Consider the following 12,348-nt stretch of genomic DNA (forward strand, 5'->3'; position numbering starts at 1 on the left):
TTGCCATTGAATTGCAATGCAGTTCTGTAGTTCAGCAGCTGTGGGTTAGAATTCAGGATTGTGGATGACTCATATTTTTAAGACTTTCTGAAGAAAGTAGTTTTTCAATCATATTTACTGATTTTTACTTACATTTACAGAATATATCTTTTTTTTTTTTTTGTAAAAGAAGTATTTTTAGTTTAAAAATTTTAATTGGCAAATACTGCTTTGCTATTGAATTTTTGCAATCTTTCAAATAAAGAAAAAAAATTGTTAGCATTTTCAGCTAATGTTTCAGAATCTGTTTCTTTTTCTTTTTTTTGGCAAGATTATAAAAAATTCATCTTTACACACTGTGAACCCAAAACAGTAGAATGTTTTATAAGGATAATTCTATGCTTTCACAGGCTGCTTCAGTGGAGCGCATGTGACATTTGGTATGTATTTAAGTAAGGAAAGGTGTAGCTAAACAATTAAGTTTTGGAAGGTGCTAGAACATATCAGTCTCGTTGGCTGTCTCTGTAGCTGTCAAACTTCTTGTTTTGAAATCCACACTAACAAAGGCTGTTCCTTGCAAAGCTATTCTTAATTCACCCATAGCTTTCTACAGCAGTTGCTTCTGTCCTCTGCAGTGGGATGTCTGTAAGTGCTCATGGGATGCTATTGTTATTTTGCATAAACATACTGCAATAACCTTCTTTTAGATACTGCTTGTCATTTTTCGTTCCTAGAATTTCACAAATATTTATGCTGCAATCAGTTCTTGCAAAATTTCAAGATCATGACTTTTTTGGGATTTTATAATGTTTTCATGGTTTTTCTGGAAATACAGTCAGGGTGGAATTCTTGACATGCAAAAAGAGTGAGGATGTAGAAGTATTTCTGTACTGTAAGTCCTTGCTGAATTCAGTCATGAGGATAAAGAGTCAGAGGTGATCGAAATGGACAACTTCAAAATAATCAAAATAAGATCTTTGCCACTGCTTGTAATGAGAGTAGCAGAGACCACACCACTGCCCTACAGACTACAAGAGAGCAACTCATAGGCATGAAAGTTAGGACTGGTGACGTTGTTTTCCAGCAGGTATTAATTTGCTGGCTCTGGGTGGTTTGTTCCTGTGAACAATGTCACAGGTATAAATACCAGTACCTGGAAAGAAACCATGAGGCACAGATTTTTATTTTTTTTTTTTAAAGTATGTGCATTAAGGCTTTCAAAGCTCCCTTAGTCTGCTGAATGGCAATCCCTGAGAATGGATTAGAGAAAATCTGATTACAAAATGTATTATTTCCTTCTGAGAAACCTGAAATAAAGAACACCTCTCCTGAGCAGCGTAGAGCGAGGCAATGACTCCTTTCTTAAGGAAGGTGAAATACCTGTATGGAGGAGGTCACAGCTACAAGTGGTGTATGTGGCAGCCTTTGTTTTCAATGATCAGTCTCCAGCTACAACACCACCCCTCTGGGTATAGTGCCATGCATGAGCATGTGTCTTCAATTCTGTGTGGAAGCTGCTTAGGGCAAATCTGCAATCAGTGTTTATGTCTTTCAACTTGCTGAAGTGGTAATGGTAAATAATAGAAACTATCTGTCTTTCCAACAAACGCATTAAAATGTCTGCATTAAAACTGGGTCTGATATGGACCGGGAGAAGGAATGCCTGAATAACACCCCGTGTCAGGCACAGAAATAATTCAAAATGCCTGTGTTGAAGACAGCTAACCTTATTTTTAAAAAGCTGCAGTTAGAACTCGAGCAGTGAGAGATCTTTGAGAAAAGCAGCTCCCATCATGCCATTATTTTACTGCTGTGAAAGTAAATTACTATGAATAAATGCACCAATAAGTAGAAATGTTTTGAACTACATCCTTTTTTTTTATTGCAAAACAATCGTTACAGAAATCTCAGAAAGTTCTACTGCAGTAATTGCCAACTTCTGCTTTTTATTACATATCTAAACACAGTCTAAAAGTGCATTGTGAATCCAGTAGACCTTTGGAAAGTACCATTTTCCCTAGTGATATACATTTAGACAAATCATACTTGAAAAGCTTCGTATTAGTAGGAATTTGTTTAAAATGATGTTTTAATCATTTTTCTCCCTTTATAAATGATTGTTATACACTTACAAATGATAACCCAAATAATAAATGATTAAATAGCTATTAGTATAGTATGTTGCAAACACTGTTCCAGACAGCAGTAGCAGCATATAGACTCTCCTCATGTACAACAACTGCAGTGGTGGAAGAATATAACTTTAATACAATTTACTCTTGTGAAGGCATAAAATTGTTTTTCACAGCCAATTCCCACTTCTGTTCCCTCTCCCTCCCTACCAAATACTAAAATAAACAAGAGTTATCACTTCCCTGCAGCAGAAACAGCAGCAATTTCATAATCAAACATTTTTTTTTTCCTAATAATTTCTTAGAAATAAGTACTCTGTGGCTCTGTGACGGATCTGAAAGCATACAGCAAAAATCAAAAGGTCAGAGACTTTCACAACCAGTCTGGCTCAGTCACGAGACTGCCCACTTGATGGTGATTTAGGACAAGCTGTGTCATGACTCAAAGTAATAATGCGATAGAAAAGCAGAATTAATCCATTCTCTGACAAAAGTCAGAGTAACTCCTTTGAAATCAGTGTTTTTATTTTTCTGCAGATTTTCACCATCAGTGATAAGACCATAACAGTTGTCAGTATGCTGTGATTAGTTACACAGCTGCACAACTCTCACCAAGGTGCAGAAAGTTGGTCCCCCCACAGTCATTCAACACTTGTGCCTTTACACAAAAGTGTGGCAAGGCCAGTGAACAGCATCTAGAGGAACAAAGGGTTTAATTAGATAAGCAGATGCCCCAGTGCTTTACTTTTGCCCAGTTCTGATGATACTGTTGTTTGAAGTAGGCAAGGGAAAAATTATACTGGGAAGCTTTCCTATTTCTTTTGGAGTAAGTGATCTCAACACAGTATCTTTTAAGAGCACTGAAAACGTGGCCTTTTTTTTCTTTTATTTTTTCTCTCTCTTTTTTTTTGTGTCTGTGTGTGTGTGCCTGTTTGTGCAAACATGCAAATATACTATTATTTTAAGCAGGGGAGAGACTCACGAATACCTAAGTGTTCCTAGGGAAATCCAGGAACAACAAGCTTGCATCTTCCCTTCTGGTGATTATCAAATCCTCTTAAGTACATAGCCTGAGCAATTTAGCAAGACATTTATGCTTGTTCTTAAAATTTGCACGAGTTAACAGATAATTTTGTTTCACTGGCTCACTCCAAGCTCATACCTTTGACAACTTCTGCTCTCAGGACAGAGATACTCATTTGCTCCGACTGCAGTCATTGGACTAAGGCTGTGTGCTGCTACCAGCACTGTTTTTGAGCAGTTATTTTTTAGTTACATTTTCCACGTGCTGACAGTTTCTAAGAAACAAATCATTTTCTTCTCTTACAAAAAATATACCTAACTAAGATATTTATCCCCTGACAAAAGGTTATCCATTCCACAAAAGTACAAATCTTTTTTTTTTTTTTTTTTAATACCAAAAATCTATAAATGGAAAATGAAAAAAAGCAATCTATAGCTGGAACCCAGCGGGCTTTCCTTATGTGCATGAATAGATATTTTGGGTGTCCGTTATATTTTTAAATTATCCCCACACTGCCATTTATTAACTGGCACTTGTGCTAAGAACAATTATGTAGCACCTTATCTCTTCCAAAAAAGAGAGAGCCAAATGTCTGAGGACTGCTGTAGGTTCGCATTTTACATTGAATATTTCAATTTCATAAAATACAATTGTCATTTAAAAATAATAAAAAAATCACTTTCTTTGCTAAAGATCAAACATAATGGAAATAATGTAAACATCCAAAAGCTTGGATTCATTCCTAACTGGATTCATCTTTACAGGCAGGCAATAGCAAAATGCTAAGTTTCATAGCAGTCCAAAGAAACTCATGGAACAATGCATGCATTTTCATCGACACAAAAAAAGACTGTAGGAAGAGAAACTATTCCAGTCATACCACAAAGTTACTGTGAAAGAATAATGTGCTATTATCCAATACCTAGGACAAGTGTATACCCCAACTGTAGAATAGCATCACTTAAACTGGAAACAACAGAACAGATTACTATAGGAAAATATTTATAAAATACTGTACACTGCTTCCTCAGTTGGCCAGCATATGTAAACAAACAGCTAAATTCAGTTGAGTTTCAAAATATTTTAAAGTTCATTTATCTTATACTCTTTTGCATAACATGCCAGTTCATCTTTCACGCTACCACAACTCACCTGTCACAGCCCACAGTGGCTCATTAGAGGTTTATACAGCAGCTCATACAGACACTTACGTGGAGCTATACAGAAAAACGTGTGAAACACACCAAACTTACACACTGTGACCAGAAATGCATATTCCATATGAATGCTAATAATTGGAAAGTGGAACTTAATGCTTGATGCAACATGTGCTAGTTTATTGAATGTTACAGATTTACAAACAAGACCTTATAACGTGATAATAAAATTGTCCTGTAACGTTCACTAACATTATCACATGTCACAACTATACTGGTTTATACATGGGAGATATGTATATATGTGTAGATAAATATTTCGTAAGCGCTAGCCTCTGATACAGAATATGTCATATGGCACATGCTATAGGTACATGGCATAACGGATGATAAGACTTTTACTCTCACTAAATGGTCATAGTAACATTGGAAGTGGGAAATCTGGTCCCACTGCAAGGAATGGGTGTTTGACCACCAAACTGAGAAAGAAGCAGTTTGATGCAATATGTCAAAAGCAGGTGAAGATGAAATAACCTAACATCCATCATATTATACTCTATAGACACCACATCATAGAATAAATGGGAAACATTCAGGAAAAGTAGTCTTCTGACATCTTGCAATCACACTTTTAACATTTGAATTTACATTTTATATATAATGGCAAATTTTAAGAGGTAAATAAAGTGTCCTGTTTCCTTTTTACCTGGAATGTGTGCTCCAGATCAATAAAGTGCTGTATCTTAAATATTTATACAGCTTCTGTGTTTGGCAAATTCCTTTACACTGACAACTAAGCAATGAAATCTACCCCAGAGGAGATCCCTATCCTTTGGACTAATTCACTAATTACTACTGACAAATTTCTAAATAATTTGAAGCTCCTCTAGAGTAGGCCAATTGTATGGTAGAGGTGGGAGAGTCCACAAATTGTTTTAGAAGATATTTGTAAAAGTAACAAAGAAAACAGAGCGAAAAGATCCCCCTATACTCGTCAAGGACAAATAGATTTGGAGAAGCCTTAGTGAAAGGCTGCTAACAAAAGTTGGCACATTTGAAGCAGATTGTTAAACACAGTTCCTTTGTCTCTGGGCTTTTTGCTATTGTTCAACAATCAGCCTGTCACAAGCATGCTTCATAATGCACAGAAAGGTTTCTGACCTTTCTTGGTGTTGCCATGTGGTCATAATGCTGCACATGGACTGCAAGGCAATTGCATAAACATGGTGTCTTGGTGGAGTCTAGCTCATTGAAAGCTTGGTCAAGCAGAATAAAGAAAGAAATATACTGGTGCAGGAAGTACGAAACACATTGTGCTTAGCATTTCCATGTTGCATTTCTTTATTTCACAAGCTTTCCAATGTAGTGACTCAGTATGTAAAGATTTTCATCTTCTTTGCCTCTTGTCTTGAGCTGGATGATTAGTTTCATGTCTGGATTTGTTGTTGCCTTTCAGACTTAACTCTCACGTGGTCCTTAGGATCTCCCAGGGTGAGATCCTAGTGAGAAAATGTCAGCCTGTGTTTTCCAAGCTGCCTCAGAGATTTGAAAGATAATTCCCATTTAAATAAATGGGAAACATGTACCCTACTTGCACGTGCTTTGATTTAATAACAAAAAGGACTTGATTCTATACAGGTTTTGGTCACTGTAGAGATATTTTAATGTCATTAGCATTAGCTTCAACTCTTTTCAAACTTAAAAGTTGTCCCTTCACAAAGGATGTGAAATTTTGGTCCAGTTGCCGTTTATCATTTTCTAGTATTCTTCTACATCCTGTGTACCCTTTCGCCTCTGCCCACTCAGATATCTTCCCATAACACTTCTGAAGATAGTTTGTACTGTGGACCTTTGGAAATTAGGTAGGATCAGTGGAGTTTCTATTGCCTTCAAACCAAACACCATAGGTATGCTATGGATCAGGTGTACTTTATTCTACTAAAATGTATTTTCTGTAATATGATGCTGAATGGTAGAAGTACACTTGCATCTGATGGCTTTGCTACTAACAGACAGCTCCACTTTCACTTTGAATTTTTTAACTTACCTTAAAAGCACATATACTTTTCAGTGTTTTCCAGTATTCTGCCAATAAAGTTTTCCTTTAGGCAACTTCAGTCTAAATTTGTTAATCTGGATTAAGACCAGATAGATCTTGTAAATCTTATATAGTTTGGAATGTCCAAATACAAATACATGTCTTCATGAAAAAAAAAAAAGAAAAAAACAAAAAACAAAAACAAAAACAAAAAAACAAAAAAAGAAAAAAGGCATACTTTCAGGTGAGAGAATGATGTAAAAAATTGGCAGCTCAAATGGAACAGCAAGAAGAGCCTGGTGGCAACCCTGTGGGTAAGCCTCCCCGGCTTGTACAGTTAATTAAACAGAGCAGTGACAATATTACTGCTCTTTGCTCTGATCATCCTGCTCTTATTGTTCTATCACACCCTTTGATTTAGTGAGGCAAAATATTGATGACAAATGTAATAAAAAAATAAATATATACTATTCCGCTTAATTACATTCATCCTGAGCTTGCTCAGCTGTGCTAGGCTTTAGAATGCCCATTTCATCAGGAAATCACCTGATACTTCAACGTGAATTCTTCCTCCGCTGATGATGCAGTACAAAAGGCATTTCTGTTCCCTTTCTGCTTTTGAAAATACATACTGTTTTTTTGTGGCACTGGAATTTGATACAAAAAGAGACAAGCAAATGTTATGGTTGTTATCTTGTTCATCTTTCTTCATTTACACATGTGTAGGGTTGCAAGGTGTTTGGGATACTTTAGTTTTGTTTGCCACCAGTTCCCAGAGAAATAACAAATGCTTTTCACCAGTCATCACAATGGTGAAACAGATGAAAAAGAAGTTATGATTGAAATTTAGGACATCTAATCTGTACATCTCTTTTTGCAGATTAATTTCTGTGTCCTAAGAACTTGTGGATAATAGATTTTAGGATGCTTTCTATTAGAAGGCAGATTTCTGAACTCACTTATTACTTATAACTTCCTAGGGGTCTTTTTTTTCCTATTGTTTACCAAAGTCTCTGTAAATTTTTCATCCCTCCCTTTTTCCTTAAGTGCAAATATCAACTGGGTCAAGATGCAGTAACTCAGCAGTTGATGCTGAGACTGACAGTGTGCTCCCTTGACCGGTGGCTAATGCCAAACTGGAGTTGACGTGGAATGTCAATATGAAGCATGGTAATTTTGCTAAGGAAAATGGATTGAAGAGCAGATGACCTTTTGACTGCCTGCAAGATTTGTCTAGGCCTAGCTGTGCTTGCTTTCAAAGCTGCGGAATGCTCCTGTTCTTGATAGTCTCCTCATGGACAGGTTGTCCCCTCTGCTCTCTGGCCTTGAGGACTTACTCCTCTGGAAGGGGTTTCGCAAGCTTGTTGCATTTCGCTGTCTGTCAAGTTTATCACTGATTGAGTAGCTCTTCCGTGTGTGCTGTGCATACAGCATGTTGGACTCTTCTGCAGAGTAGCTGTTAGCCCGCTCTATTTTTGGAAGCGGGATGCTGTTGGTCAGAGTTCTTGTGGCACTGCTGTCTTGAGGAGATAGGGGAAGCCCCTTCTTGTCCCTGGCCTCAGTATCCTCATGATCAGAGCTTGGGTGGCTTAATTCTGCTTCTCTCTCTGGGTGGCAGCATCCCAAGTCTTCCACCTTGATGCCGAGACTTCCAGGGAAACTTGCCCTCTCTGCAATGGTCTGAGGAGCACTCACACACCTTGTGTCTATGCAGTCTGTAATACTTGTGTATTCTGCTGTTTTGACTGGTACACCAAGGCTGCTGAAGTAACTTCGAGATGGAGAGAACATAAAACTGTGAGATTTCACAATTGGTGTTTCCTCCAGAATAAATGGAGTTGTAGCCAGATAACGACTGCTCTTAGATCGCTCTAAAGTGTGGTACAAGGGAGGGTCTGAATCCCAGGGGATTTGGCAGTCTGTGATTTGCGAGTAGTCTGAAGAAAATGCTCTTGTCTCTATACCGGATGTTTCCTCATAATCAAGACTCCTGCCAGAAATTTTTTCACCAGGTGTACTGCCAATATATGCACTGTTGGCTAAAATGGAAGAGGCTATGTGTGCCTGCAGAGCTACATCTCCAGTACCAAGAATATTTATGGAACTATCAAGAGGCTCTGTATCAGAATGCATCTCATCCATTGCAGAAACGTAGATATCTATACAAGATGAAGGCCTTCTGGAGTCTGGGGCAATTGACAAAGTGCTGGTAGGGGCTAAGGGAATCTTTCCTTCTTTCGCTATTGAGTGGGAACTGCTAGCTCGGTGCAAGCTTGGAGATCTTTCCTTGAAAATGCTTTCAAACTTTTCCAACCCACACTTGTCCTTCATATTCGTTGCATAGAAAGAGTGGCTTCGCATGCGAGGTGTAATTGTAGGAGAGGTTGGGGACATGGACTCTTCCCCTGTCGGATCTATGCTCTCTTGCAGCTTGTAAGCATTTCCTTCTTGACTATTGAAGCTACTCTGCCTTACAATATAGGCTGCATCGGTACAGTCAGATGAAGTCCTGGATCGTATCTTGGTTGTCTCTCCTCTCTCTATGCCAGTCAGTTTTTCTAATGCTGTCACCATTCTTCCTATCATATCTTCCAGCTGAGCAAGTCTGATGTCAACGGTCTGCAGAGAGGCCTTCATGCAGTGTTCGCGCTCATTTACTTCTTCCAGTCGCATGGCCATATTCTCCACCCTTAAAAAGGAGAAAAATGAAATAGGTTAATTTCTACAAAGCAGTGATATTCAGCCAATAAGTCTTTGAAATAAGTGAAAATAAACATGAGGTAAAATTCAAAACCCACCTACACCTCCTCATGTGCACCAAACTCTGGTAAAGAAGTTTAGCAAATAAACAGTACTACTTGCTCAGGAAGCTCTTCTATCCCAGCACAGACTGGGGCTATTAGGGAAATGTTACTGTGATTTTCTAATACTGCTTCTGCTTCTAATGAGGCTGTTCCCAGAACTGACAGCAGATGCTACATGATATTACTCTCAGTTTTGCTACAGGCAGAACTATTGTGGCTAACTCCTAGATTAAATTAAGTCATGGAAGATGGACAACACATCACTTCACTTTCCATGTACCCCCCAGACTGTATCAGCAACTGCTGTGTGGACCAAAGAGTTTCCTTATTCTTTGATTCGTTTTTAGCTTAGATACATGCAAGTTGATCAGCTACTGTACAGAATGTAAGTAACATGTAGATGGACAAGAATGGAGGTAACATGGAGGAGGTGAGCAACAATTAAAAGAAATACAGATGTACAATTGGATACACACACCAAGATTATTCTATTCCTATGTTTGTACTTCATGTAGTCTGTATTAGTAATTCAGGGATTGAAATGATGGATTATGAAGTTATTTGCTATCTTCCTATCAAAATATATAAATAAAAAGCTAAAGTACTAATACCTAATTGAATGTGTGATCCTAATTTAAACTTCAGTATAACTGTTCTACAATCATTTTAAAATGTTTTAAATTGTGAACTATGCACTAATGCATGCCAGTGGCTTCCAATCATTTCTGTTTGCTTGTCTCTAAAACTTCTCTGCTGAATTTGTATGAACTTCTCCTATTTCAAACAAGAAGATTGCCTTTAGCACATATGAAATTTATTCACACAATAATTTTCTCTGGTAGTAGTTTATGGAGTAGATCAGGGACTTCTATTATTTGACAAAGAGCATTAAAAGTGGCATATTAATATAGTTTTCTACTATGTCTATGATGTCTATGTCTATGACATCTACTACGTACATGTCTCACTTTAGATTTGCACTTTCGTTTTTTCCCTGTTCCTTTAGACTGAAAAATGAATACAGAATTGACAAATGACAGGATTTCCATATTCTTCCAAACTCTCTCATTCTCTATTTGTTTGTGTAATTTATAAGTAATTTTAATATACACCTTGTCAGTCAAAGCCAGGTTTTCTTTACTATTGGTAGATGAATTTATGACCGGACAAATGACCTGAAAGTGGCAACACCAGTGCAAAAAGAAATCAGATTTTAGGCCGCAAATGTGTATTGGGCAGCATTAATGCCTTGTATGTCACCAAATGTTAGCCAGTGAAACATTGAAGTCTGTCTGCCCTGTGGTGCTGGGGAGTAGCCACCCACCTGCAAAAGAGAGGAATGGAGACTGGAACTGCTCTCTAAGGAAGGCACATATTTGCATGAAATATGGGCTTATTGTGTCGAAAACCATAAATTTTGAAAACAAAAGCATGGCAAATCAAATGTATAGGTTTGAAGCCTTCTGTGAATGAGAAACAGCATTACTGTCATCAGACTTAAATGGATGAATGATCAAGTAAGCTAAGACCTCTGCTAAGAAATAAGCATACAGTTTCAAATAATCTCTTTTTACTCAGCTTACTATTATTCAAACTCTTGTTTACCTCTTCTATCAACTTCCTCCAATAAAACATGTTAATGTTATTACAAGCGCAGGATATAATTCTATAGTAAGAGAACACTTTGTATTAGAAATGGTTGAACTCTCCCTCATGTTATTAGTTATCTAAACTGCTCTTTTATGAAAAATATACTCCCGAAATATTTATCAGCTAATGATTGAGTGCCTGACCACACATTCCGTTTTCATAATAACTTCTTGATGATGATGACAGATATAACTTGACAGTTTTAGGGCTGCCAGACATACTAAACAATCTGAGTAACCTCGTGGACTAAAGAACAGTATTTTTTTGAACACAGGGCAAGGCCAGTAATATTTCTGGACAAGCTAAAGATAGGTTTCTGGGATATGTGGTCTGCTGTTTGCTGTGGAACCAATCACAGATTTGATCACGTCAATAGTAGAAGGAAATGTATATAGTAATTTAGTGAGGTAAAGGATACAGAAACAAAGGGTAACGACATATGTTCATTGATAGCTGAGAGATTCCTACACGTATTTATTGGGATGACACCTAGCTGTGCAATTTTTATTCATGAAAAGAAACTCAAGTGATGGTAATGTCCCTCAAATCCAAAGCTATTAGCTGACTATAGTCAATTTTTGTTATATGTTTGACATATGTTCATTCCCAGATCTTTCTAACAAATATGCATGCTTTTAATCAAGGATATTTTTGTGTTAATTTAATGCTCAGTTCTGCAGTCATTCAACACATTGAGCAGAAACATGCTCTGGGAATAATCCTACTAGAAATATGGTATAATCACATCATCCAAACACTAAGGGCATAAGAAGATCTGGAGGAGCACAGCCATAATCTGGACCTTAAAATGCTTTAATAAGTGAAATGTTTTATTGTTCTGTATTTGACAGCGAATAGACAGTCAAAGCTAAATTTCCTTTAGGAACAGTTTTGAATTAAAAGACTATTTCAAAATACGAATGTTCAAGTTTTTCTTTAGATTTTTTTTTTTTTCTGTGTGTATTGGAGATACAGAAGCCTTTCAGCAAATCTTGCAGTATCCAAGTATGATGCCACTACTGCACCTGTGCTCTTCCTTACAGCAAGATCTATCCAATGTATCAGAGGTTGCCAAGCTATCCTAGCAGATGGGCACGAGAACAAAAAAACAGAAGGCTACATCTAATTGCATATCCATTGTGTTTTTTTGAAGCTCATAAGTTTCTAATAGAAAACCAAACAAATTAGCTGAACACAATATTCAGTAACTGGGAAAAACACAAACTCACAAAGATGTTACATCTTATGCGACCAACCTTTTAAGCATGATTTGGGAGATGATGGCTGTTGCTGGCACTCACTTTGGTTACATAATTTTTTACCTTCCTTCAACTATTCATTTAGAATTTAATTGAAGCAGTGATTTAGTGGGAGCAAGGTGTTCTTTTCAGAAGTAGACCTTTTAGCTGAAGTAGACCATTAACTGAATGCTAGAATTAGGTTTGCAAGTACCTTTGTAGACCTACGTCCATTTTTCAGGTATCCTTTATGTCTTCAGAATCCTTTTCAACTGCTGTAAAGACTGCAGACATTGAAAGCCCCTTAAAGTGGGCCTTAATAGGTG

At 37.3% G+C, this 12,348-nt stretch overlaps 1 protein-coding gene across 5 annotated transcripts in view; it reads right to left on the bottom strand.

Moving 5' to 3' along the window:
• Positions 1 to 1,856: 1,856 nt before the first annotated feature.
• TRPM3 (transient receptor potential cation channel subfamily M member 3) overlaps positions 1,857 to 12,348 on the bottom strand; it is a 403,209-nt gene continuing 392,717 nt past the window's right edge. For all 5 annotated transcript variants that reach the window (XM_048931275.1, XM_048931276.1, XM_048931274.1 and 2 more), the window contains one exon: positions 1,857 to 9,019. In XM_048931275.1, the coding sequence (XP_048787232.1) occupies positions 7,570 to 9,019 (1,450 nt within the window). In that variant the 3' untranslated portion in view covers positions 1,857 to 7,569. The remainder of the gene's footprint in view (positions 9,020 to 12,348) is intronic.

This window comes from Lagopus muta, chromosome Z (assembly GCF_023343835.1).
Source record: "Lagopus muta isolate bLagMut1 chromosome Z, bLagMut1 primary, whole genome shotgun sequence".
Lineage (NCBI taxonomy): Eukaryota > Metazoa > Chordata > Aves > Galliformes > Phasianidae > Lagopus > Lagopus muta.